At 36.6% G+C, this 27,506-nt stretch overlaps 2 protein-coding genes across 3 annotated transcripts in view; both read left to right on the top strand.

Annotated features, from left to right (window-relative positions):
• Window positions 1-20,796, top strand: part of nck2b (NCK adaptor protein 2b) — a 46,087-nt gene extending 25,291 nt beyond the window's left edge. Inside the window, exons 2-4 of the mRNA XM_084129279.1 lie at window positions 4,663-4,904; window positions 16,230-16,954; window positions 19,605-20,796. Of these exons, the coding sequence (XP_083985405.1) occupies window positions 4,679-4,904; window positions 16,230-16,954; window positions 19,605-19,799 (1,146 nt within the window). The 5' untranslated portion in view covers window positions 4,663-4,678 and the 3' untranslated portion in view covers window positions 19,800-20,796. The remainder of the gene's footprint in view (window positions 1-4,662; window positions 4,905-16,229; window positions 16,955-19,604) is intronic.
• A 1,552-nt stretch (window positions 20,797-22,348) lies between these two features.
• otos2 (otospiralin 2) lies at window positions 22,349-27,181 on the top strand. 2 transcript variants are annotated; one of them, XM_084129282.1, is made up of 4 exons: window positions 22,349-22,561; window positions 22,693-22,762; window positions 26,016-26,033; window positions 26,807-27,181. In XM_084129282.1, exons 2-4 carry the CDS (start codon window positions 22,699-22,701, stop codon window positions 26,989-26,991), a joined length of 267 nt encoding a protein of 88 aa, XP_083985408.1. In that variant the 5' UTR covers window positions 22,349-22,561; window positions 22,693-22,698; the 3' UTR covers window positions 26,992-27,181. The 2 variants fall into 2 exon arrangements, with proteins under 2 accessions (XP_083985408.1, XP_083985407.1); XM_084129281.1 differs by having other exon boundaries at window positions 22,350-22,537.
• Window positions 27,182-27,506: the final 325 nt, after the last annotated feature.

The raw sequence follows: 27,506 nt of genomic DNA, 5'->3' as shown, positions 1-27,506 counted from the left end.
ACAAACTTTCTCACTTCTGTTTTTTAGCCAGTTTAGATGATTTTATATATTAGCAGCTGATATTATATATAAGCTGCTCATCTTTTGCGGAAAATAGAGCAGTGTAAGAATGATAAAGCATAATGTGATGCTTTACATTGTGATGGGTGTGTGTGTGTGTGTGTGTGTGTGTGAGAGATCTGGGATGGGTCGCATCAAGCATAAAAACGTGCATTGAGTGGTAGATGCTGTCCATGGCTGATAAAAAATAAAATAAAACACTTACAGAAAACATGACCAATGCATTCACCTACTGAATAATCCCTATACATTTTTATAGAAAACGCATTTGTAGTTTCATTCATGAAAGTCTGAAGCATGTGTGTAATTGATGTTTTTGACTTTGACATGCAAACTGATTTAAAATGAATGCTAAAAATAGTAGGTATGTAGTAACATCATTTAAAGTCATGTGCCTATTTGTAAAGTATCCCTGCCCTTCCTAGTCAGTCCTTATAGTGCTGTCATTTAGTGGAAATGGAGATTGATTTTATTCCCTCCACTTGAATGTGTGTATGCTTCTAAAAAAGTGGATTTTGGATCCATAATCATGTTGCATAACCAGATTAGGATTTTAGATAATTTGGCTGTATGAGCTTAGCACCATGGGTAAGTACAGGGATATAACGCTGCATTGTAAAAAAAAATAAGTGTCCTCTGTTTACCCAGACCCCAGTTTGACAGGTGTCAGTAAAAAAAAAAAAAAAAAGTTTTCCACTCTGTGAGGGCAGGTTTCTCTTTCAACACCACACAAGGAATGGAAAGATCTAGGAGACGACATGCTTGTTTAAGAGGAGATTTTATCCCTTGCTGTTTAAAATGCTGGCTGTCAGGCAGTCATTGTAATTGAATCGACCCTGTGTTGACACATATGACAGCTTTATCTGTGAGTTGACAGGTTTCATGAAACAAACATGAAGATCTGGCAGTGGTTTTGGAAGGTGACTGCTGTGCTTGTTAGCTCTTAAACTTCTAAAGTAGTGGTTTATAGTCATACCTGAGGTTTGCTGTCTTTTGGAAGCTGTCATTTTATATCTGAGAGTAGTTAACAAGACCTGTAATTTGTGGCGTTACGGACGGCCCACTTTAACACACTTGCATTTCGTCATTTTTGTGCTGGCGTTATGGATGAGGTAGCCTGCTGTCACATTAGGCAGGCTGGGGGCTGTTTAATGATGAAGTGGCTAGTGTTTGTGTACAGGATCATGAAGTGTCCACTGTTCGCTGCTCAGCCTGCATCTGTGTTTGTGTGTGGCAGCTGTCAGAGTAAATGGACAACAACGTATTGAGTGTGTCCCTGGAGCAGGAAGCAGCACTGTCACACAGTGCCATCATGGTCCTATAAAGCCTTTTTCACTGACACACTCTCTCAAACACACACACGTACAAGGAAGTCTGAGGGAATGCCACTTATGAGTCCTTGTTTTTAAAGAAATAGCTTGACAAGGAAACACAGGTTTATGTCATGTGTTAATGTATTTTTTGTTGAAAGGGGTAATTTGGGCCAATAGGGTATGGTTAAAGGGGTAGTTCACCCAAAAATGAAAATTAGCCCATGATTGACTCACCCTCAAGCCATCCTAGGTGTATATGACATTCTTCTTTCAGACGAATACAATTTGAGTTATATTAAAAAAAATGTCCTGGCTCTTCCAAGCTTTATAATGGCAGTGAATGGCCGGTTCCATAAAGCGCATCCATCCATCCATCATAAAAGTGCTCCACACGGCTCTGGGGTGTTAATAAAGGCCTTCTGAAGTGAAGCGATGGGTTCGTGTAAGAAAAATATCCATATTTAAAACTTTATCGACTAAAATAACTAGCTTCCGGCAGACGGCCTACGCAAGTCGACTTGCGCCAAAAGAGTAATTTTAAGACATACACACAATTGTATGCCACTTGACGCGATGTATGACGTAGGATGTGTGAGTAGCGTAATTTAATAGAGTAGCCTATGTTACAAACAACATTTTATGTAATCTGTGGTGGAATGCATTTTAAAAGTAGCAAACACAAATACAAATGTGACTAAAAGCTACAAAACACTTATTTTGTGTTCATGGGTTTATTTCTTTAAATGGATAGTTAACACAAAAATGAAAATTCTGCCATTTACTCTCAAACTTTTCACTTATTTACAGTGAGGAAAATAAGTATTTGAACACCCTGCTATTTTGCAAGTTCTCCCACTTGGAAATCATGGAGGGGTCTGGAATTGTCATTGTAGGTGCATGTCCACTGTGAGAGACATAATCTAAAAAAAAATGATTTTTTAACTATTTATTTGTATGATACAGCTGCAAATAAGTATTTGAACACCTGTCTATCAGCTAGAATTCTGACCCTCAAAGACCTGTTAGTCTGCCTTTAAAATGTCCACCTCCACTCCATTTATTATCCTAAATTAGTTGCACCTGTTTGAGGTCGTTAGCTGCATAAAGACACCTGTCCACCCCATACAATCAGTAAGAATCCAACTACTAACATGGCCAAGACCAAAGAGCTGTCCAAAGACACTAGAGACAAAATTGTACACCTCCACAAGGCTGGAAAGGGCTACAGGGAAATTGCCAAGCAGCTTGGTGAAAAAGGTCCACTGTTGGAGCAATCATTAGAAAATGGAAGAAGCTAAACATGACTGTCAATCTCCCTCGGACTGGGGCTCCATGCAAGATCTCACCTCGTGGGGTCTCAATGATCCTAAGAAAGGTGAGAAATCAGCCCAGAACTACACGGGAGGAGCTGGTCAATGACCTGAAAAGAGCTGGGACCACCGTTTCCAAGGTTACTGTTGGTAATACACTAAGACGTCATGGTTTGAAATCATGCATGGCACGGAAGGTTCCCCTGCTTAAACCAGCACATGTCAAGGCCCGTTTTAAGTTTGCCAATGACCATTTGGATGATCCAGAGGAGTCATGGGAGAAAGTCATGTGGTCAGATGAGTCCAAAATAGAACTTTTTGGTCATAATTCCACTAAACGTGTTTGGAGGAAGAAGAATGATGAGTACCATCCCAAGAACACCATCCCTACTGTGAAGCATGGGGGTGGTAGCATCATGCTTTGGGGGTGTTTTTCTGCACATGGGACAGGGTGACTGCACTGTATTAAGGAGAGGATGACCGGGGCCATGTATTGCGAGATTTTGGGGAACAACCTCCTTCCCTCAGTTAGAGCATTGAAGATGGGTCGAGGCTGGGTCTTCCAACATGACAATGACCCGAAGCACACAGCCAGGATAACCAAGGAGTGGCTCTGTAAGAAGCATATCAAGGTTCTGGCGTGGCCTAGCCAGTCTCCAGACCTAAACCCAATAGAGAATCTTTGGAGGGAGCTCAAACTCCGTGTTTCTCAGCGACAGCCCAGAAACCTGACTGATCTAGAGAAGATCTGTGTGGAGGAGTGGGCCAAAATCCCTCCTGCAGTGTGTGCAAACCTGGTGAAAAACTACAGGAAACGTTTGACCTCTGTAATTGCAAACAAAGGCTACTGTACAAAATATTAACATTGATTTTCTCAGGTGTTCAAATACTTATTTGCAGCTGTATCATACAAATAAATAGTTAAAAAATCACACATTGTGATTTCTGGATTTTTTTTTTAGATTATGTCTCTCACAGTGGACATGCACCTACGATGACAATTTCAGACCCCTCCATGATTTCTAAGTGGGAGAACTTGCAAAATAGCAGGGTGTTCAAATACTTATTTTCCTCACTGTAGCTCACAAGTTCATGCTTGATGCACAAGAACCAATGAGGTTTTTCTTCCCGTGCATTAAGCATGCATATTTGAGCTTCCATTTACCATATTTGATGTGCCCTATCTATGTGCGTTCATTAATGTTTTGTTTGTAAATAAAAAGCTAAATTAAAATCTGTTCTTCATATAGATTCATATAGATAGTGTTTGTTCAGAGGATTTGTATAAACTACATTTTATGGATTATTTTTACATTTTTACTATATCTTTATGTACTTTTTGAAGATTGGTAATGTTGATCATGTTGACTTTCAATGGATGGACAAAAGCAATGGTTTAAAGCTATATTTCCTTCTTTTGTTTTCTCTTTCGTTTTCTTATAGTTATGTTGCTAGCTATTATCAAATGTTTATTTTTTTCTTTTCTTTATTCACCCTGCTCATAATGTGGGTTGCTCAGTATGTTCACATGGATTTGTTTAATTAATTCCTTATAGCATTCTGAAATGATTATTCACTTTCTTCTTTTCTTCCAATATCCCTCTTTTTTTCTCTCCTTCATTGTATCTGCTGAATAATTTACTGTGTTTAAGATAGGTGAAAAGGGGAGGCTTTACAAGCTGTTTGAGGACCAAGGCTGCTGTTCGTGGGGAGTGTGTGAGAGGAAGAGAGAGAGACTTGCACATTTAGAGCCGTTCATTAGAAACAAGCTTTACCTCCAGGCTAGCAGGGCTTTTGATCCGTCCTGTCACTCCTGCGGTTGCTGCTCAGTGTCTAGGGATAGCCTGTACAGAGCAGAGCTGCACACTAGTTCCCAAAATCTGCATGGCTGTTCATGAGTCCAGGACACTCTCCATTAGTCTATTAAAAGTCATTTGGCTGGATGAGGATTCTAATTTCTTCTTTTATTTATATTTCAGAGGGACTCCATGAAAGATGTCAGAGGAGGCGATTGTTATTGCCAAGTGGGACTATACGGCACAACAAGACCAGGAACTTGACATTAGGAAAAATGAGCGCTTGTGGCTTCTCGATGACTCAAAAACGTGGTGGCGAGTGCGAAATGCATCCAACAGAACAGGCTTTGTTCCTTCCAATTACGTTGAACGCAAGAACAGTCTGAAGAAAGGTTCTCTGGTGAAAAATCTCAAAGATACACTTGGTAAGACACTTGTTTATTTAGACTTCTTTATCTATTTGTAAGATCCTGACACAATGGCAAATAAGAGTGTCTGATTTAAAGCACATGCTTAGAAATATTGTGTATTCATTAGAGCTGTGGAATATAATCATTTTTTACAAAAGAATAGATTTTTTTAAAATGTAATTAAATAGGCCTATAATACATATTAATCTGCTGTGTTATTGTAAATAAAGTAGGCTACTCTTATTATATATTAATAAAGAAGTTGTGCGTGTCTTTAGGAAGCAAAGCACTTGCATCTGATGTTTCGGTTTTGGTTTTTATGAAAAGATCATGCATAAATGTAAAAAATAAAGTGCAGGAGGTGCACCGTGAGGCAAGTGAAGATGCACACCTCTAGCATTCTTGTTAGTTTCATATGGTTTTGTAAAACTTTTATACTGTTTTCACAAAAAAATAATAATTAATGACTAAAAATTTCATGTGGTGTGTATCAAGTGAAACTTAATAACACATTTTCTTTACACCTTGAATAAATGTGAGTGTACTCATATTAATCATTATTTTCCAAAATATACTCTACCACTACACTATACTCTATTTTTTTTATATTTTTTTTTGTAATTAATACCTTTATTTAGCAAGGATGTGTTACATTGATCAAAAGTGACAGTAAAGACATTTAAAATGTTACAAAAAAATCTAATTCAGGCTAAATTATGTTATTAACTTTCTATTCCTCAACGAATTCTGAAAAGTATCACTGTTTTGACTATTTTCAACACTGATAATAATAAGAAATGTTATCTGAGCACCAAATCAGCATATTATAATGATTTCTGAAGGATCATGTGGCACTGAAAACTGGAGTAATGATGCTAAAAATTAAGCTTTGCCATCAAATTAATAAATTACATTTTTAAAATATATTAATATAGAAAACATTCATTTTAAATTAGCTTTGAATGGTAGTGTATTTTTCCAGGTAACAATTAGTATAATGAATTATTAATATTATCATCATCATAAATATAATATAAACTTTTTATTTGATATTTTATTTAAATTATTCGATTTTTTTAGAGATTGACATGTATTCATGAGGGCCTGCAGTGGTCCTCTCTATGATATTATGTCCATGTTTTTGCATGTTGGTTGCACCACTTGATATTTTCAGATATTAATAAGCAGTGTTTTTTTCCCCCTTTAGAAATAAAAATACTGCCGGACTGCTTAATTAACATTTTCTTTTCAATGATTTTATTTTATTGATGAGACTTTTTTTCTTCATTATGATAGTTCCATCTCTCTGATATTTCTGAATTATTGCCTGTTTTCATGTGAGAAATTGAAAACCTTCAGAGATGCAGAAATAAAACCTTCAACATCAAGGGTGTGTAAGCAGGAAGCAGTAATTTAGAGGCTTTTTGTTGTAAAACCTAATTAGTTTCCCATCTGTTAATCACACAGGGGAGAGAGGTGAACGATCGATCAGCTGTGTCTTGGGGCTTAGGCCTAATGTATGTGTTAGTTTCGAGGAGTCAGACTCAATTCTCCTGGCTGTGAAATGGAGACTAATGTGTCCCAGGATTTCCAGCGCTGATCATGCAGTGTTGACTTCGTTTTGACCTCTGGGTTTAATGGGTCTAAAGTTGGCGTCAAAGCTGTTATGCTGTTATTTGCAGAATCATGTGTTGATATCGGGGAGGTTCCAAGTACTGTCATAGAAACCTCGCCTTTGATGCTTTGTTTCGCACAGTGGTAACTTGTTTTTATTGTAGTGTACAATTGCAGTTGTTGTTATTGTGGTGGAGTGTCTAATCGTCACACACAGTGTTGGGCAAAGGTACTTTTAAAAGTAATGCATTACAATATTGCATTACTCCCTAAAAAGTTACTAATTGCGTCACGTAATTACTTTTTTTGAAGGAGAGTAATGCTTTTAAATTATTATTTTTTCTCACTTGGGCTGGGCTTGCTTGCTCGTTTGTTTGTTTTTTATATAAAAAAAAAAAGTTAAATTTTTGGCAAATATAAAGGCCCTTTCACTCCAAGAGTGGAATGAATAAGATTCAGGCTGAAGGAAATGCAAAATCATGCCTTTTAAGTTGAGGCTGCAGCTCAAACAAACCTTTCAGCTGTCCTGCCATTCTGGATTGCAGAAGAATAAGACGTTTAACACTCTTTATTCAGCAATAAAAAATAAAAAAAAGAGAAAGAAACATCTCAAGTTATTTTTGCTTATCGGCATGGCTGAATTGGATCATCAAAGGTCAGCAGCAAAGACATTGGTTAATAAAGTGAGATTAAATACATAAAGTATATTTGTGTTATTTAATATATTTAATTATTGCAGATTTGCGTAATATTTTGAGTTTGCATTTCACTGTTTTTATTCATTTTGAGGAAAACTGAATCTGTTTTTGTGCAAGTGAGATGAGTAAATGCATGCTCACATGTAGTCTAGAACTACAATAACCATCATGTTTAGACAACGCCTCTGATTTCTCTCAACATGGGGACAGGAGAGGTGTCAGTCAATAAATGGTAAAACAAAGTAACTTGTGTACTTATTTAAAAAAGTAACTCTGATATTTTGTTGTAAATTTAAAAGTAATATGTTACTTTACTAGTTATTGAAAAAAGTAATCTGATTACGTAACTCACGTTCTTTGTCATGCATTACCCCAAAGACTTGGTTTAACCACCTGGGATGAACAAGCTAAAGACAGTTGATATGCAGATGGTAGTAAATGAGCCGTGCGAATGGCAGTTGCATATTTTCCTCAACGTCCTGTTTAATCTTCACATCAACTACATGGTTTAAGCAAGCACATTTCATGGGCAAATTAAACTGAAATGTAGAACGTTTGATTTAAAATAGTGTTTCAGTCTCATCTACTCTTATGGTCAAAAGTTTGGAATCATTTAAGATTTTTTTTCCCAAAAAAATACTGTAAAACATTGTGAAATATTATACAATTAAAGATAGCTGATTTCTATTTTAATATATTTTAACATTTAATCCTGTGATGGCATGGCAGCCATTACTCCAGGCTTTAGTGTCACACAATCTAATATGCTGATTTCGTTAAACAATTATCATTGTTATCAATGTTGAAAACAGTTAAGATTTTTATGGAAACCGGAATGCTTTGAAAAAGTTCAAAAGAACAGCATTTACTTGAAATAGAAATCTCTTGTAACATTATTTATAAATGTCTTAACTCTCAGTTTTGATCAATTTAATGCATCTTTGCCCAATAAAACATTGTCTTTATTATTTTAATCCTACTTAACCCAAACTTTTGAATGGTAGTGTATCATGATTTCAACAAAATATTAAGCAGCAAAATCATGTGACACTGAAGACTGGAGTTATGGCTCCAGTAAAATATATTTGAATAGAAAATAGTTATTTTAAATTGTAATAATATTTAACAATATTACTGTTTTTACTGTATTTTGATCAAATAAATGCTGTCTTAATGAGCATAAGAGACTTATAAATATTAGAAAATAATTGTTTCCAAACTTTTTTACTACATGTTTTTTTGTACGTGCATGAAGAATTCAAACAGGCAGGCAGATTTAGCAGCCATCAAGATATCTACACATATAAAGAGAGATGCTTGTTGAGTGCAAAATCAGCACTTTCGGAGACAGACAGAGCAATTAAGGACATCCTCAACTCCATTTTGCTTTCCTGCTGACATCCATTTGTAAGATGTCCACTCACACACAAACTGCACCACCCCTTTCTTGTCAGGGTAAATGGGCCCCAACTCTCTACCCTTTTGACCTTAACCTCTCTAGAACATCCTTTTCTCCCCTCCCTCACTTTCCTTATGAAGATTGTTACATGCTTCTCTTAATTACTGACACATGAATCTCTGCATGGAGCCCAAGACAGGAAATGGGAGGATGGAGGGCAAGAACCTCTGCAGTGAGACTATGCAGCATGTGTCACTGTTTCTTGTATATTTAAGATCATCTGTTTTGATGGCTCTTGGTTGGCTCTGGCTTATTTTGGTAATTGGCAGACCATCACTGGATGACAACATGAACTGTTTAAAAGTAGAGCTTGCCAGCTTAATAAAATGCCACCTAGGACTTCATTGTTTGTAGCTTAAATCTAAAAACCAAATTGATATGTTTTTTTTTTGTTTTTTTTTAAAGCTAACTGTAGCACGGTAGAGGTTGTGTGGGATGGTGGAAGGTCTGGGTTAGTAACTAAAATTGTGGGTTCAAACCCACACGATAACTATATTAGCGTCCACTCCACACCATCGGACGGTATAATGTTCTGTTTATTTTATGTCGTCTGCCTCTTTAAATGCTTGAGCTCTTTAAACTTGAGTGGATTTTGATTTTCTGTCAATATTTCTTATCATTCATAAGATAAAAAAACAAAAAAAACATCTGAAAGTGGTTCCAAATTCCAACGATATTTTTCCTCTGACGTTATCGTTATAGCTGCAGTGTGAACTTCGCTATTCTCATAGAATTAGAACGATTAAAACTTTATAGTAATAGTTATCATTATAGTCATTGTCCTTGGTATAAATAGCTCTTTACTCCAGGGGGCTGTCCTTGTATTAAGAGTATTGTGAGCTACTTTAGGAATAAGCGTCTGTTACATGATACTTGCACCGTAAAAAAATTAATTGCAGCACAGTCAGTGCCACATTAACACAGTGCATTAACAGAGCTATTACAGTTTATAGAGAACACAGCTGTTAAAGGGATAGTTCACCCGAAAATGAAAATTCTGTTATGATTTAATCACCCTCATGTTGTTCCAAATCTGTATGACTGACGTTCTTCTGTGGAAAATAAAAGAAGATACTTTTAGAAATATCTTTTTTTTTTTTTTTGTGACCAATACCAGCATTCTTCAAAATGTATTTTATGTGTGTAAAATACACACACATATAGGTTTAAAATGACATTAAAGTAAGCAAATGATGATTTTTTTATTTTGTGTGAACTTTTACCTTTGGCTCAGAAAACATCAGACAAGCAGCCAATAGGACTGCTTGAAGGTCACAAGATAGCTTTGTGTGAGAAACGGAGTGAAGTTTAAGTCACTATTCATTGATAATCTTTTGCCACCAAAGAGCTGTCAACTGTAGAACCACTGTGACTGGATCACTGAACATGATTCCTGGTATATTCCACTTTTCAAACTGGGTTGAGAACCAGCTCTGGCACTAGGAATACACATTCCGTGGAAAAGGTGTGTGAGACACTGAGATGAAATTAGATTTTTGGGGAATCAGTCAGATTCGTAAGTAAACTGTTTTCAGAACCAGATTTTTGAACCAGACAAAAATAAAAATAAATAAACAGCCACACGGGTTTGACAGGAAGGTGAGTAAATAACAGATTTTTTATTTATTCTATCACTGTTCCTTTAACAAAACACTGAACCACCTCTAATGGCTCTTTTACTTGCCACTGAATGCGAGTCAAAAGCTGTGTCATGACTGTACAGGCAGCCTCAATGCTTGGCCTTGGGTGTCATGTTTTAAAAGCACATCCTCTTTCCCAGTCTATTGGCCTATCGATCTTCTGTGGACAGAGTGAGGACAGCTCTCTCACAGGCTCTTTGTTCTTTCAGTGTGCTTTGATAAATGTGCTCATCCGCTGTCTGTGACTCTGACTCAGAGACTCTGTGTTTATGGGCTACATAAATGATGTGTGTGCGCGTGCTGGTGTATTGGTGTTTTTCACCCTCTTGCCTCATAATGTCATCTGTGTCTGAGGTCATTCAGGCAATGCTGCTCATGCATACGGCTCCTGCTTTCATCCCTGCACCTGATTTGCAGTTATCAAGGTTAACCTCCCCTCTCTGCTCATCCATTGTGACAAGGTTACCCTTTCTCTGACAGCCTTCATCTGTCTTTCTCTCCCTATTATTATTCTCTTTTCCTCTGTCTTTTCCAGGTCTTTTTTCATATCTGTGTATAAAAGATTTTCTCTCAATCAGGAAAGTCTGTGAGCTGAGACTTGGAAAGAGATGGAAAATCAACAGGATAGTAAAAAAAAATATCCATGTGGTTCCAAACATGTATGACCGACTTTCTTCTGTGAAAAACAAAAGGAGAAATTTTGAAGAATGTTTGTGCAGCCCCTTTCCAACTCAATGACAGCGAAAGGGAATGGACAAAAGGAACAAAACATCACTACAACTATTTAATATAAGTTGTCCATTTGATTCATGCAACATATTCTGAAGCTGTATGATAGCGTTATGTGAGGAATAGACAGAAATTGTTTGTAAAGTTAGTCGCTGAAATTATTATTTGTAAATCGTGTTGTTGTTGATACTTTATTGATCCTTTACAAGAAATCACATTAGTGTACATTCAAATATGTCATGATGTGTTGCGGCAGGTTTGACCTCAATGATGTTTGGTCACAAGACAATAACCAATTAACTTTGACGTCATTGACATCAAACTGGTCTATCATCTTGATGTCATATTTGAATGTTCGTTTAGATCAGTGGTTCTCAACCAGTAGTCCGGAGCCCACAATGTGGCCTTAGCAAACTTCCAATTGTGTCTCAAGTTGACTTAAAATGATTTCTTATTCTAATTCACCCCTCAAAATGGTTTTATTTATTTAAAGCCTGGATGTATTAGGAAGTCATATAAATTAATATTAAAACACCATATAACGATTATAAATTATTTTCTAGCTATGCCAAGCTCTAAAATATTGTCTATTTACACCAATGCAAATAGCCTGCCTTGCTAGTGAGCAGAGTTAGTCAGAACTACAAAATAAATCCCACTGATAACAGATCAGTGATGTGGAGAGTAAGGTGGGTGGCGTTAGCGTTTCCTATTGCATAGCAGCTCAGAGAATATATTAATAATGTGGAAATAAATAACAGGTATATAATAGTGGGAATAAAGTGTTTAATGGTTAGAGTTAGGTGTAGGGGAGGGCTTAAGGGATAGGGACAAGTAATAAGGCAGCATCCATTTATGATTAATAAATATAATCATATACACTGAATTTGTTATTGCATACTGTTTTATAATATACTACTATACACAGGTGCAAATAGTATCTGCCACTATTTGCGCTAAGTATAGATAGCATCTAACAACAATTTAAACTTGGTTAAAAGAAAATACCGCTATTTGCAATTAGTGCAAAGAAAATACTTTCTGTTTCCATTTACACATAACATTCAGCTCTTAAAAGTTATGAAATGTAATTATTTTAATTATAATTATTTTATTCTCTTTTATATGGACATTCCTAGTATCTGCAAAATTGCAAGTAAAAAAAACCCCCAGCTCATTACATCAGATAAACCAGTGGAACCTACTGCATTAGTCTACATTGTTGTGGACAATAGGTGCCTTGTGGTCAACATTTTATGTAAAAGAGATAATTAACATTCTGCTAAATAACTCTTTTGTGTTCATAATCATAAAAACAAAATGGGTGATTTTTTACTATTCCTTTAAGATTACTGTCTGGCATTTTGTGTCATACTGCAATTGACCATTAACTTGTTACACAGATTCTATTAAACCCATTCAGGTTTTATTCCTTGGTTTTAAAGTGTTGCACATAGCTGAACACGACAAATGGATTAATTTTAGTATGTTTATATAAGCTCTAATGTTCATGCATATTCTTTATGAAATACTGTATAGTGCACATTGTCATAAATAACATCAAAGTTAAAAGTATTGTGAAAGCAGACTGCGGTTAATTGTCCCACCCATGTTCTCCTCTGTTGCAAGAGAGGTTTGTGCTTGTCTGCACCCGCATGATTGAACACGCATGATTGACAGATTGCCTCTTTCACTACACACTGTCTTAACATATGGTGCCAGATTTGTAGAAAAATATTGAATAATTCATCAGCCACACCGATCAAAACCACTGCGTCTTGTGTGATGAGTGTTAAATGTATCGGTGTGGCTAATTGTGAGTAAATTCACTTGTTTGGAAAAATCTGCCAGGTGATGTGTGAGTTGAGAAAACAAGACATCCCGTTCTTTCGAATTTGAATGTATTGTAGCCAATGAAATCACAGAAGGGCCTATGAATGAAAGGCTTGATCATCTTTTTGCCTATAAACAGCAGCAGAATGACTCAATCTCCCCAACCAACCCTAAACAGACAGACTAATGTTTGTTACCATGAGTGTTAGAGAACACGCTTGACACTTGGTGTAACTGAAACACCTTGCCTAATTTCCGACTTCAGTCTAGATTAAGTATGTATTTGAGAGTTTTGTCTCACATAAATCAGAGACCATAGATGTTTCACACTGGCTTTAACAGGGCTCCAGACTGCAACCTTTTTTTCTTGCCGTTGCAACAAAAATTTTCTGCCATTTCTGTTGCATATGAAAAACATCAAAGGGCAAATGAAATGAAAACAGAATGAAACCGCTTCATGTTCGAGCTGCACTGCGCAGACAGTTTATCAGCTCTGATATTAGACAGCGCAGCGCTAGTTCAGAACAGGTTTACTCTTGGCCAATCTTGACCGTGCATCACTGTTAGTTGGGAGGTCCAGTGAGGAAGCATTTCAATTTGCCTGCATTATTAAAAACATCGCTGTGAGATCTAGTGAGAAGATTTAAAATTTGAATTCTCTGTTACAAACCATATCAGATCAAACGGAGCTGACGTGGAAACCAGGATAAATATTGTGTCATGAACGAACAAGTTGTAGAAGGCTTTTTAGTCAACAAATCACCAACATTCACCATGGATTTAATGTAGCAATGCTAACTGTAACCATGGTATTGTGGCAGAAATAGTAAAATGTTTTTTACATTAATCATTTTGGAGTTCATACAACCTTTTGAGAGTGAAATTCAATCACTGTTTCCAAGGACATTCTAATGCTTCACACTTTTTCCACAACTTCAAAGCTCTAAATATTATCCATTTTAAATGTCATTTTTAATGTGAAGACAAAAAAAAAATGGGGTTTTATGTTACTTTTGTTAATAAAAGTTCATTTTATCTGCATCTCAGCTCAAGCTCAGTGCTTTACTGTCAAATGTGCATTTCCAAAAAATAAGCATGTGATATTATTTGTTACTGCACTTATTAATGCAAAATAATAGTAATTTTATAATTAAATTACCTTTATAATTTAAAATCCCCCCACCCCCATTGCTACCAAATCAGGTACTGGTGCCACCAAATGTTAGTCTGAAGCCCTGCTTTAGTGTGACTTCAAAATCCAGCTGTTAGAGTTGCATCCTGCTGTCCTGAGAAATTGTTTCCATGGAAAAAAATTGACCTTAAAGCCTCTGAACCTCTGTCTTTAGAGGATTCTTTTTTTCTTTTTTTTTCTTTTTTAAGCCAGCACTTTCTCATGTCACAGTATGCTAATAGAGAACATCACTGCTTTAATGAAGCATTGGGATCATCATACCTGAGGGACAAAATGTTTGAGGTTTCTCTTTATAAATGTGTCCTTCGAGAGATGTCTGCTTCCTTCTGGTTTTGTCCTACTTCTCTTCCTGTTTGTTAATGGTGATAAAAAAGGGAAAATTATCTAATATTTAAGAGGCGTATTGACCTTGGCACACAGTCATGATGGACTTCAGGATTTTTTATACATAATAAAATTTGCTGTTTTAGGTTTTTATAGCATACTATTGCACATTGCTTACCACCACACCACTGTTTTTTAATTTATTTTATTTTTTAAGAAATGATAATGAAAAATTGTCAAACTACTCTCATGTAATGAAAAATCACACTATCTACTTTCTAAATGCATGTTATTTATGTTATTGTGGATGGGCCTTATCTTAATGGGCCATTTACACTACACCGTTTTCATCTATGGGGAAAACCTTTAAAAATGGAAAACATTTAATCAAAATGTCTTATCTTGAACTTCCATAAGTCTTATGGGCTTGGAACAACACGACAGAGTGATGCCAGAATTTTTATTTTTGGGTGAACAATCCCTTTAAGGGTTTTTTTTAAAGGGTTTTAAGGGTATATAATTTCCTTTCCTATAAAGGGTTAAATTACATTCAATATCAGTTCTGAAGGAAAAAAAACCCCCTGACATACACAGTTGCTCCAGTCATTAGGAATGCACAATACCAGACACATTCCTCCTCATTTGAATAGAAACGCGCCATGTGTGAATGTAAACCATCATTCTTAGCATCCCTGTCTCACAACACATCCTTAAAAATACACACATAGTATATCATGCTGCTTTTTGCTCATAAAAAGTAGGCCACTCCCCCCCCCCCCCCCCCCCCCCCCTCTCCCCCTCCCTCTCCCCCTCTCCTCAGTTGAGCGGACACATGAACACCTGCACTCTTTCTCTCTCTCTCTCTCTCCTCCTATTCTTTCGTAGTATAGAGAGGAAGTTATTGTCATTTTGTATTCTCTGCAGGTGTGTATTGAGAAAGAGGGAGGAGTTTAGGGTTGGAGGTTGAGGAAGTGTGTTTGTGTGTTGTTTACTGAGTAGGGAAAGCAATGGTGAGATGAGTGTGTGAAACCGGGTGCATGGATCATCTGCTACAGGAAGGAAACTGCTAGGTACTGATATTTGTGGTTGTGTGTTAATGTGTTGCGCACATGTATTTCTTTACTATACACAACTGAGTCTATTTTAAGTGATGGGTCAACATGTCTCTTGTTTGGTTTGATCGTTATGTTTACACTCTGATAAGCAGCAACACTGAGATCTGCATCACATCGCACATTTATTTCACTGCCCATTCGCAGTATTCACAATGCCCACATAAGAGGTATGGCTCTGCGTAGCAGAAGCATTTGTGCAAGCGTTTCATATTTGAAATTGTATTGCGAGGCTCTGGATCTTTAGAAAAGCATGGTTTAAAGGGATAGTTCACCCAAAAATGAAAATTAGCCCATGATTTACTCACCCTCAAGTCATCCTAGGTGTATATGACATTCTTTCAGACGAATACAATCGGAGTGATTTTATTTAACTCCGATTGTATTCGTCTGGAAGAACAATGTCATATACACCTAGGATGACTTGAGGGTGAGTATAAATCATGGGCTAATTTTCATTTTGGGGTGAACTATCCCTTTATGTTTGCCTGGTTAGGAGCAACAGAAAATGTGATGGATGAGGTTTAAGAATGTAGAAGACACTAAGAGGAAATGTGGCTGGCTGCAGTGATTATATCACATGTATTCTTTCAGCAGGAAATGATTAGTATTGATGAATTTGCAGCGCTAATCAATATCCCTGGCCTTTCTCTTCTACTTCTAATTAGCAGCGCTCAGAGGCTCGAGTTTTACATAAATACTGTGTCTGATGTCTAATACCCATCTCTCTCTTTCTCAGGCCTGGGGAAAACGAAACGCAAAACGAGCACACGGGAAGCCTCTCCAACTCCCAGCACGGATGAGTACTCCTCTAATGGGGGCGGGGCTGAACGAATATACGACTTGAACACTCCAGCCACGGTGAAGTTTGCCTACAACGCGGAACGGGAGGATGAGCTCAGCCTGGTGAAGGGGGTGCGGCTGATGGTAATGGAGAAATGCAGTGATGGCTGGTGGAGGGGCAGCTATAACGGTCAAATGGGCTGGTTCCCCTCCAACTACGTCCAAGTGGAGGAGGAGGTGGAGGACACTTCGGCCGACTTTCCCGCTGTCTTCTCCTCACAGACGGGCCTCAGTAACGGTCAGAGTCCCAGAGTCCTTCACACTGTTCAGACGCTCTACCCCTTCAGTTCCGTCACGGAGGAGGAGCTGAACTTTGAGAAGGGCGAGACAATGGAGGTGCTGGAGAAGCCAGAGAACGACCCAGAATGGTGGAGGTGTAAGAACTGTCGTGGGCAGGTGGGTCTGGTGCCAAAGAACTATGTGGTTGTGCTCAACGATGGTCCGTTATCGACGGCCTTGGGCTCCCATTCCCAGCAGAACAGCCACACGGGGCCCTCCCACACAGGGAAATTTGGCGGAATGGACTGGTACTATGGCAACGTGACACGGCACCAGGCTGAGTGTGCGCTGAACGAGAGGGGGGTGGAGGGAGACTTCCTTGTGCGAGACAGCGAGTCCTCTGTGAGTTGAGTTTTATTTGGATCTAATCAAAATGCAGTGACCAGATAACTGCTGTCAATAGCTGTGAATAGCCACTTGAGTGCTGTGCAGTTATTTGTGTCCATGGTGTCATTTGCAGGGTTATCATTATCTAACACTAAAACTATTAAAACATTTTCTTATGAATATAAATATTAGATGAAAACCCAGGAGCAGAGGTGGACAAAGTACACAACTTCCTTACTTGAGTGAAAGTAGAGATACTACTGGTCAAATATTACTCTGTTACAAGTAAAAGTTGTAAAGACCGATTCTTACTTAAGTAAAAGTACAGAAGTACTCGTTTTTAAAAGTACTTAACTATCAAAAGTAAAAAGTAAATGTCAGTGCATTGTTTTATTATTGTTGCATTGTTGTATGTAATACTTAAAGTACCTTATGCCTTTGAATCTATGCCTGCCTACCTACCCTCATATCAATATCAAATTTATTTCTAGAACACAGTTCCAGTAGTGGGATTGAATGTGAGATTGAATAAGTGCACTCAATAACGTCCACAATGGTTTCGGACACCCAAATGGCTGTTCCCTCAAATAGTGCCCTATTTAAAGTTTTTGGGCATTTAGTATAAATAGGTCACCGTGATTTTGCCAAGTAACACATGTTCCTGGATCAACATATTTTGTTGATCCTGGATTAACATTCCTGCCCCAAAATTTAGTCCTAACCCTATCCCTACCCCTAAACCTAACCCTACCCAAACTTTTCCCTAAAAGCTGAGGGAAATGACAGGTGAATAACAGTGATGTTGAAGCACCTCACCCTGGTTTTAAGCCTAAACTTGACATAAACTGTAAACTTGTTCCTCAAATCTGATTGGTTGATTGGAAAGTTGTTCCAGGATCAACAAAGATGTTGATTCAGGAACATGTGGTACTTGGTGAAATCACTTTCATCGTATAAATATGTTAGCCTTACTGTTATCTATAAGCTAGTGTGCTCTAAAACAATGACAAAATTCGCATTTAGAAGACAAACCCAACGTTGAAAATGAAAATCGGGTTGACGTCAGAATCCAACATCAGTCAGGTTCTGACATCAATACGACGTTGGATGTTGACGTCAATCTGACTTCGGGTTCTGACGTCAATACGACGTTGGATGTTGCCAACTTTCATTTCCAACCAAAATGCAACCCCTGCAACCAAAATCATCCCCTGACTGACGTTACAACTTTTTACTCAAGGACCTTTACAGACATGTAGTGGAGTAAAAAGTACGATAATGTAGCGGTTAAAGTAAAAAATTTCCAGAAAAAAATAATACTCAAGTAAAGTACAGATACTCAAAAAGTGTACTTAAGTACAGTACTCAAGTAAATGTACTTTATTGTCCACCTCTGCCCAAAAGCATTTATAACTTGTTTTTGGGATCTACTAGAATAAGTTTTCATGCTTGAATGTTCAAAAAACACTTTTCCTTCACATATTTTACATAGTTGCAGCACCTCTCTTCCTAGTCTGCCAGTAACGCTCTGTTTAGTTCTGGTCTCTGTGAAGCCCCTCTTTCCGAAAAGCACAATGTGCTCTGATTGGTTGACTGGATCAGTGTGTTGTGATTGATCAACCGCTTCAAGAGTGTTTGGGAAATGTCACGCCAGATCCAGGGTGGAAAAAAAACTTGTCTCTTGGACATGGCAACAATACACTACTAACACAACTCAACCAGGCCTCGTCCACAATATTATGCGTATGCCTTGGCGGGGAATTATTTAAATGAGGAATATTGTGACATGTACGTTCCTGGAAGAAAACTGAAGACTACAATTGAGGGTTTTTAGGGAGTTCAGAAACAGTACTTATTAATATAGAGAATAACTGCCTTTGGAAGTGCTTTGGAACTTTGCAGACATGCTCAAACAGCAACATTACATAAAGTTATTATATGTATTCTCTATGTATTCAACCTAGAAAGTTGAACATGTAAAAAAGCATAACAGGTCCTCTTGAAGCACTAAAATTACCAACTCGTAATGAATTGTATTGTGGTTTTGTCTTTTGGTTACTCAGATTACGCAGATTAATTTTGCTGTTAATAGTGTTGCCATAGAAACGTATAATTCTGAGTCAGAGGACATGAACAGCTCAGAGTAAAAACACCCAGGTTGTCATTTAGTAATTATGAGAATTAAAATATGTTTTGAAAGCATCATGTGTGTCAAGGTAAAAAAGTCTCTTAAAATATGAGATAATTTGACTTTATGACTAGGCGAGGTTAGTTCAGGTTGTAAAATGTCATGTGGTGCGACTCTAAATACTTTAATTGATGTTTGTAAAAAAAAAAAAAAATTTAGTTAAAATTAATGATTGTAGTGTCATCTACACTCTGTGATTCATTCACGTCTTCAGTGTGTGAAGAAAATGTTGTTTTTACATTAGTTTTACATAAGTTTATTAGCTCTAAAATGTCAAGTTTTTCTAAACCAGCAGAGTACATTTTTAAAAGCTTGACATTTAAAGTAAATTTCTTTATCGTGGACACATACAGAATGTCACTGAAATGAAAGTGCCTGTCAATCTAGAGCAGTTGTTTTCAGACTCGAAATCTAAGGCTTATGGCGCCATCTGTAGGCTGAAGCTCGCTAATGAATATTCTGTTTCTTTCTCTCTAGCCAAGTGATTTCTCAGTGTCTCTGAAAGCAGTGGGGAAGAACAAACACTTCAAGGTGCAGTTGTCGAATGGAGTTTATTGTATCGGTCAACGCCGCTTCAATTCTATGGATGAACTGTTAGAGCACTACAAGAAAGCTCCCATTTTCACTAGTGAACATGGAGAAAAGCTTTACCTGATCAAACCCCTCCAGTGACCTTCCACACACAAATGAGCCTTACAACCAGACCAGATCTGACCTCACACTGAGCCAAGTGATCTGCAACTCCTACCTAACGCTCATTTCTTACCAGCAAACAGGGGACTTGCCGAACACCAACCCACTGGAAAATCACAGGAATTAACTTTACTGTTGATTTAGAGTAATGATGCGACGTATCCTTTCTGTCCCTGTGTCTCCATGCTACTTTAACTGATGATCTTTTCACCTGGAGTGGTTCACGAAAATGAATATCGCCTTTTCCAAGTGATAATGTAAGCACTTGCCCATTGCCTTTTGACCGACAGCTCAATTTCTGTTCACACTACATGAAAGCCAACAGATGTGGCCTTCATCTGATACAGCCTGAGACTATTTTGGCAGCACAATATTCAAGGTTGTCACGGGACAAGTGCAAGGATACAGACACAGAGGAATTACAGGAAACTGTATGTACATAAGAGTTGCCAAAGAGAGAGTTGGTGACAGGTACTAGTCGCCTCCTGCTGGATGAACTGAGAAATGCCAACAGGAGGGTCTTTATAAGATGAATGTTTTGTAGATGCTTAACCAAATGTGCCACCTTCACATTCAAGCACCGCTAATTTGATATATATAAGAGAACTATATCCACCTCATTCAGATTCACACATCGGTATCGATAGTAAAGTGTTGGCATAGACCTTATTACAGCAAAACTGTTAGTTTCCATTTCGAAAGGGCACCATTCAACGAGAATGGTTTGGTCTATTTACAAATGAGTTCGTTCTTCATTTACTTTCCAAACTTTTAAAAAAATATGGTACGTCTGAATGTTACTGAGCATTGTTATTTAAACCATGTTTATTTAAGAAAAAAGCTTAAGAAAAGTTTATTTAAAAAAGCTGCAGAGAAGGACAGTGTAGTCCGCTCCACATCCATGATAGCTGTGCAAAAAGTTTAAATACTGTTGTTTAATTAAACACTTTGCAAGAGTATTAACAAAGCTGTGTGATTTTTATGGTTTCTTGGTTGCATACACTACCATTGAACAGTTTGGGGTCAGTATAAGATCTTTTTTACTGTTTTAAAAGAAGTCTCATGCTCACCAAGGCTGCATTTATTTGATCAAAAATACAGTAAGAACAGAACAACTGCAAAATATTATTACAATTTAAAATAAATTATTTATATATATATATATATATATATATATATATATATATACACATACATGCATACACACACACACACACACACACACACACACACACACACTTTTTTTAAATGTAATTTATTCCTATGATGGAATAGACACATTTTCAGCAGCCATTCCAGTCTTCAATGGTGCTCTTTTGGAGCTCAAGATCATTTCTTCTTATTAATAATGATGAAAACAGTGGTTCTGCTTAATATTTTCATGGACACTCACTGTGATTTTTATTTATTTATTCCTCAAGATTATTTGATTAATTTAAAGTTCAAATGAACAACATTTAAATCTTACTGTCCCTTTTGATACGGGTCGTACCACTGCGAAGTAGCCCAGTAATACCTGCGTGACTCTTCATAGACATAAACAGAGAGAAATTAGCTCCGGCTATGTTCTTCCTTAAGATGCATGCAGTTCTGTTTATTAACTGCTAGAGCACCAAAAGTTACGGACTGCAGCTTTAAAAGAGCGTGTGGAATAAAAGAAAGTTCTTGGGGTTCGTGACCATAGACATAGGCCTATGATGTCTATGTTTGTGACACTTGAATTTGAAAGTCAAGTTGAGAAAGTGTGTTGCATTGTGGGATACTGCAGTCTGTGCAATGTGCTCTGTTGTAGAAGGCCATCCAGTTATATACATCCGCTATAGGCCTACATACCGAATATTATTTGCATATTGTGCAATATACTGTAATTACAGTATTACTAGTATAGCATAATTGAGTGTAGCCTCCAAAGAAGTCTTTGTGTTTAGACATACTGGTCACTGGAGGGCGCTGAAGTATTATGTCATTGCAGAGCCATATAATATAACAGGTTTATCTTGCCAACTTTTTGTAATGTTCTGAATTCATTGTTTTGTCTGCCAGCAAATTAGCCACATGTTGAAAACTTTAAAAACATGCAGAATATTTTCTTTATTTTTATTAAGTAATTACTGTTTTATGTCAGTTATAACACACACTGCCACTTTCATTTACTTTGCGTATACCCAATGGTAGAGAACCTATAACTTATAGTTTGAGTCTGCTTCGAAGTCCAGAGGTTTGTGGAAGCTTGTTTCCGCCACTGAATAAAAAATAAAAAAGGAGATTGTGACTTTTTGTCGTACAATCCTGACTTTTTCTCTCAACTGTGAGTTTATATCTCACAATTCAGTGAAAAAAAGGGAGAATTACAAGTTAGAAAATTGCAATTGCATGAAATAAAATCAGAATTGTGAGATATAAACTCGCATTTGTAAACTATGACACATACAGACAACTGCAGTATTCTAAAAGGGAGAGGTGGAAACCCAGAGAAAAGCTTCTAGAATATTTGGAGCGGAAGGACACTACTTGAACAAGGGATTCTTTCAGCTGTGGAGAAATGTGTGAGAATCCCCTGCAAACAAAGAGCTATAGAGTGAACGAGCAAAGAAATGAAGGGTATGACATATGAAAGGTCCATGTGAAAGGTAAACAGTTCCAGCCCTGACTTGGGGTTCTACTTAAAGGTCTGGGCTCCATGACACCACAGTTGGATCCAGGAACAGCTGCTACAGGTAATCTTAGGCAGACACACTGATGTAAGAATCCTTTCTGTGGTTCCTTTAATGCAATCATTTTTTCCTGTTTTATGTTAGAATCTCTTTGAAGTTTGAAAATAGAAAATTGACTGTACAGCCTTATATTGAGTGTGTTGCCATGCTACTTTCAGGTGACCATGTTTCGTCTGTATTTCTCATTCTTCCTTTGTGTGGTTTGGCTTGGACTGCTCTCTTTCACAGGTAGGAAAACCTGACACTGATTATGTACACTACCATTCAAAAGTTAGTTATTGTGATCATTAGTCATTTTTATTTATTTATTTTTGCTCACCAATACTGCATTTATTTGACAAAAACCCAGTGAAAACAGTACAATTGTGAAATATTTCAATTTAAAATATATATTTTTATTTAAAAATATAATTTATTCCTGTGATTGCAAAGCAGAATTTTCTGCATCATTAGTCTTCAGTTTCACATGATCCTTCAGAAATCAATCTAATATGGTGATTTGCTGCTCAAGAAACATTTCTGATAACCATCAATGTTAAAAACATCTGCTTGCAGACTTAGTCTTGCTTTGGAAACTGACACCGCTCAAAAGGACATTAATTTGAAATAGAATAAAGTTTTTCCTGTTACTTTTGAACATTCTTGCTGAATACAGTTATTAATTTATTTTAAATCCTTTGAATAGTAGTGTATAGGAAAAAAGGTCTTCATAAATCTTCATCTGTATTCATCATAAATCTGTATGTCTGCAGTGTGCATTGAAATTTTGTAGAGAAATTTTAGTATCACTTTCTATGAAGCCTGTTTATGGTATAACGCACCAAAAGCATCGTACGCCTATTTGTCGTAGAACAATTGCCACCAATGGTCTCTACGATCAACTTAGGCTTACGGTGCTTTTGGGAAAAGTCAGTGATATTGTTAAATATTAGGTATCCCCAACTAAGCAAGCCAAAAGGCAACAGAGGCAAGGAACTCCATCGGAAACAGAAATGGAGAAAAGAGAAAAAAGAGTGCCAGTTCTCCTCTGGCCAGATGGACAAACATGGTGTGGTGTAAATCAGTTAGAATGCATTATAGTACCTAAAAGTAATAACCACTATATATATGTATATATATTGGTTATATAAGTTAACTTTTAGGTACTATAATGCATTCTAACTGATTTACACCACACCATGTGTGTGTATATATATATATATATATATATATATATATATATATATATATATATATATATATATATATATATATATATATATTTATATATATATATATTTATTAGGGCTGTCAATCGATTAAATATTTGAATCGCGATTAATCGCATGATTGTCATGAGTTAACTCGCGATTAATCGCACATTTTTTATTTGTTTTAAATGTACCTTAAATTAATACTTTTCAAGTTTGTAATACTCTACTCAACATGGGCATGGATAAATATGGATGCTTTATGCAAATGTATGTTTATTATTGAAACCATAGTCAACATAGAGCATGAAGACAAGACATGTTTCAAAGGTCATAGATGTTATTAGACATGTAGAAAGAACAAAGAAATACCAGGTTCCCATTACTTCTCTTTCTTTGCACTGAGCAATTTACTAACACAAACATGTTTAGATTTTTGCATGACAGGGCAGCTCTTCTGAAAATGCTAAATGTATATTTATTATTTATTATCACATTAGTTTGTCTCTCTCTCTCTGCCCATTTTGATAAAGCTAAATTCTCAATAAAACTGTTTTCATTGGTATATTTTACTGTTTCTGTTGTCAAACAACGGAATGAATATGAAATAGTGACTGAAACGCGACCCATTAAGACATAACCAGCTCTCCCTTCCAAGATGTTAATCTGCACAAAAATCCTGATAATCGAGCCGTCCTCTGATGGAATCAAATACGATAAAGACAATATGTGCTGTGATTTCGGCTATACTTGCATGTAAAATTAGAGAAGCAATATAATATCTGTGTTTAACTGAATTAAGCAGCGCGAGACGCAGAGAGAGAGAGAGGTTCGCGCTTGTGCGTGCGCGCGTGCTGGGAGAGCGGTACCGGTAGATTCTCAGAAACTAAATAAGGTTTGGGCGCTTTTTTGAAGGGAAAAAATCGCTAAAGGGGTCTGCAATATCGCTAAGTTAGCAACACTGTGTATCTCCATTTCTCCAACTAGGGGTTGGGCCACGGGTCAAACAGAAAATACGCGCTGCGTTAATCGCTCGTTAAAAAAATAAAATATAAAAAATAAAAAATACATACATACATGCATATATATATACATATATATATATATATATATATATATATACATATACATATATGGTGTGGAGTAAATCAGAGTAAATCATATTTATATATATATATATATATATATATATATATATATATATATATATATATATATATATATATATATTTATTTATTTTATTTTTTTTTATTTTTTTTTTTACAGTGTGCACTTGCAGTGTATTTACACAAGGAAGGACTTAATATGGGTTAGGTTTAGGGTTACTGCCTAGTTATTATAGTTGTATACAGTGCATGCAGAATAGGACTGTAAAATAAAGTGCTGTAAGTATTATGCAGGCTATTATAAATGTTGTTACAATTGTTCATGAAATTATACATATTATAAGAGATCTAACATATTATACGACATATAATAAGGCATTATGTTTGCATTATGCAAGAAGAATACTATTATAATGCATTAAAATATTTAATAGAAAGTGTTCCTGAAATTTTGTTTTAGCACTCAAGTTGGAGCCTTTATACTTATTTCAATATTTTTCTCATGTGAATCTGTTGTGAGCTAGACAAGAATGGCAAAATTGCATAAATGACATAACAACAGCTAAAGGCTATCAGGTTTGACGTACTTGTTTAGCTGAAATATGCTGGCTTTGTCAAACATGCTGAAACCCCTGAAAGAACATTGGCAGAACATTGAGATTGAAAACAGACAAAAGCTCATCTGTTCCTCCCAAACATGGGACTGCTTACCGAATCAGACAGCTCTGCTTCTTTTTACCTGAGAGTGAGTGAGTGTGTGCCCAAGTTTACCAGTCGGCTGCTGTGAACATTGAAGCTGTGACAGACAAGGATAACAGATGAATAGGAGCTTATAAATAATGCGACATTCTTGCCATTAAATCAAGACCTTGAGAAGCTCTCAAGGTATTTGCACCCTATAGGCATGAATTGAAATTTAGTCTAACCTTGTTTGTTCTTTCTTCAGATTTACTAAAAACGGGGCATCATTGGAATGATTACTCTTAAATTATGATCAGTGCATTAATTTAAAAGTCACATTGCTGTCTGCTTTCCTACCAGATGTGTCAGCAGTCAGCCACATTCTATTATTGCTTCACAAATACACATTCCCCTCGGTTTCTTGCCTTAAAAAAGTTATATTCTTTTTGATATATATATATATATATATATATTCAATGTCCCTCTGTTTGTTTGCCTTACAGGGGCAGAGGAAAACCATGGTGAGTTTTAAATCACTTTATAAACTATTTCATTTGTAACCTGTACTGTGAGGTGCAATGGGTCCTAAAATATGACAATTGGGGAAAAAAGTATGAAAAATGTATAGAATTATAAAATAAGCCATATAATTTCTGCAAAAAGAAATGTGAAATAGCTTGTTTATATTAATAATATTTTTTGATGTAAAATTAAGGCAGCATGAGGGTCCGTTTAACAAATCCAGGGTCCATATTTCTTTTTTTAAATAAATGACCTGTGTACATATTTTAGTAGAAATGGTATGCATATTTCACAAATGAATCCCAGTGTGCATCACTTTGCACCTTTCACAGCAAAGCCATTCCTTCCACAAGAGCAATTAATTGGTATTCTGAATCATCTTTTTCTGCCAACTAAACAGTGAATGTGGCTTTAAACCCAAGGTCTTTTTATTCCACAGCTACTGAAAATCTAGTGAACTCATTGAATGATTTTTTGTATGTGTGATAATTATAATGGCCTAAATGAATTTGCAGCATTTTGAATATTATTACAAATTAGATCCAATTAACTCAGAATAAGCCTTTTGTCATCGCACATTATAGCCTTCGTGATTCAGGACCCATCACAGTGCATGCAAACAAACAGATATTTAGGAAAGTGCTGTGATGTTTTCTGAAAGTTGAAAGGCCTTTTACCCCGTGCACCCGATAGTAAACCATTGATGTTCTGTATAAGGATCTGTTCTTGTATCGCTCTTGTTGACCTCTTTGCCTTCTCTCTTGGCTCACAGCTGAATCAAGGGAAAAAAGGAATGTGCCTAACTGGGCAATGACTTCTTCAGACTTTTTCGGCTGGATTGAAGAGCTGCGTTCTCATGCTGGTTATGACAAGATCGAGGAATTGGCCAGAACTTTCTGGGCTCACTTTCCTTCTGCCAGCCGCCTGGGTTACGACCCTCCCGCTCCAGAAGAATAACGCCATCTGAATCTGAGTGTGTGTTATCAAGACCATTTGCCCGTTTCATTATGGCACGGCTCTTGGAAAAAGAGACAAACAGCCAGGGCAAGATACCCTGAGAAAGGGTTTTTTTTTTATTTGTTTTTTTTTATATGTTGCATAAAACCTGTTATGTAACATCATCCAAATCAAGTAAAAGTGTTCTGTTCACAAACTGTTTTTTATTTATTTATTTATTATTGATTGGAAAAAATAGATATTTGTCCTGGTTCTTCTTTAAGGTGCCCCTGTTATGCTATTTAAAATCCTTGAACAACTGGTACAAGCAATCAAACCACTCCGAACCCAAACATCATCCACACTGTGGTATTTTCCCCTATTATGCTATTTTAAAGTGTCCTAATTTTGTTTTGGAGGACTCCTACAATAGGTTTACATGCATCCCAGGTCAAAAAACACAATTTCCTCATAATATACAGTATTGCAACATCACCTCATTTCTAAATGTCTAAAACGGTTCAATAAAGGATTCG

This window comes from Abramis brama (genome assembly GCF_963993115.1).
Source record: "Abramis brama genome assembly, chromosome: 11".
NCBI classification, from domain to species: domain Eukaryota; kingdom Metazoa; phylum Chordata; class Actinopteri; order Cypriniformes; family Leuciscidae; genus Abramis; species Abramis brama.
The sequence above is the reverse complement of the archived record's forward strand: the minus strand, read 5'-3'. Positions and strand labels throughout refer to the sequence as shown.

Bases quoted from the DNA above. Each gene is read 5' to 3' on its own strand.
- otos2 (XM_084129282.1), top strand. From the start codon at position 22,699: ATGTTTCGTCTGTATTTCTCATTCTTCCTTTGTGTGGTTTGGCTTGGA.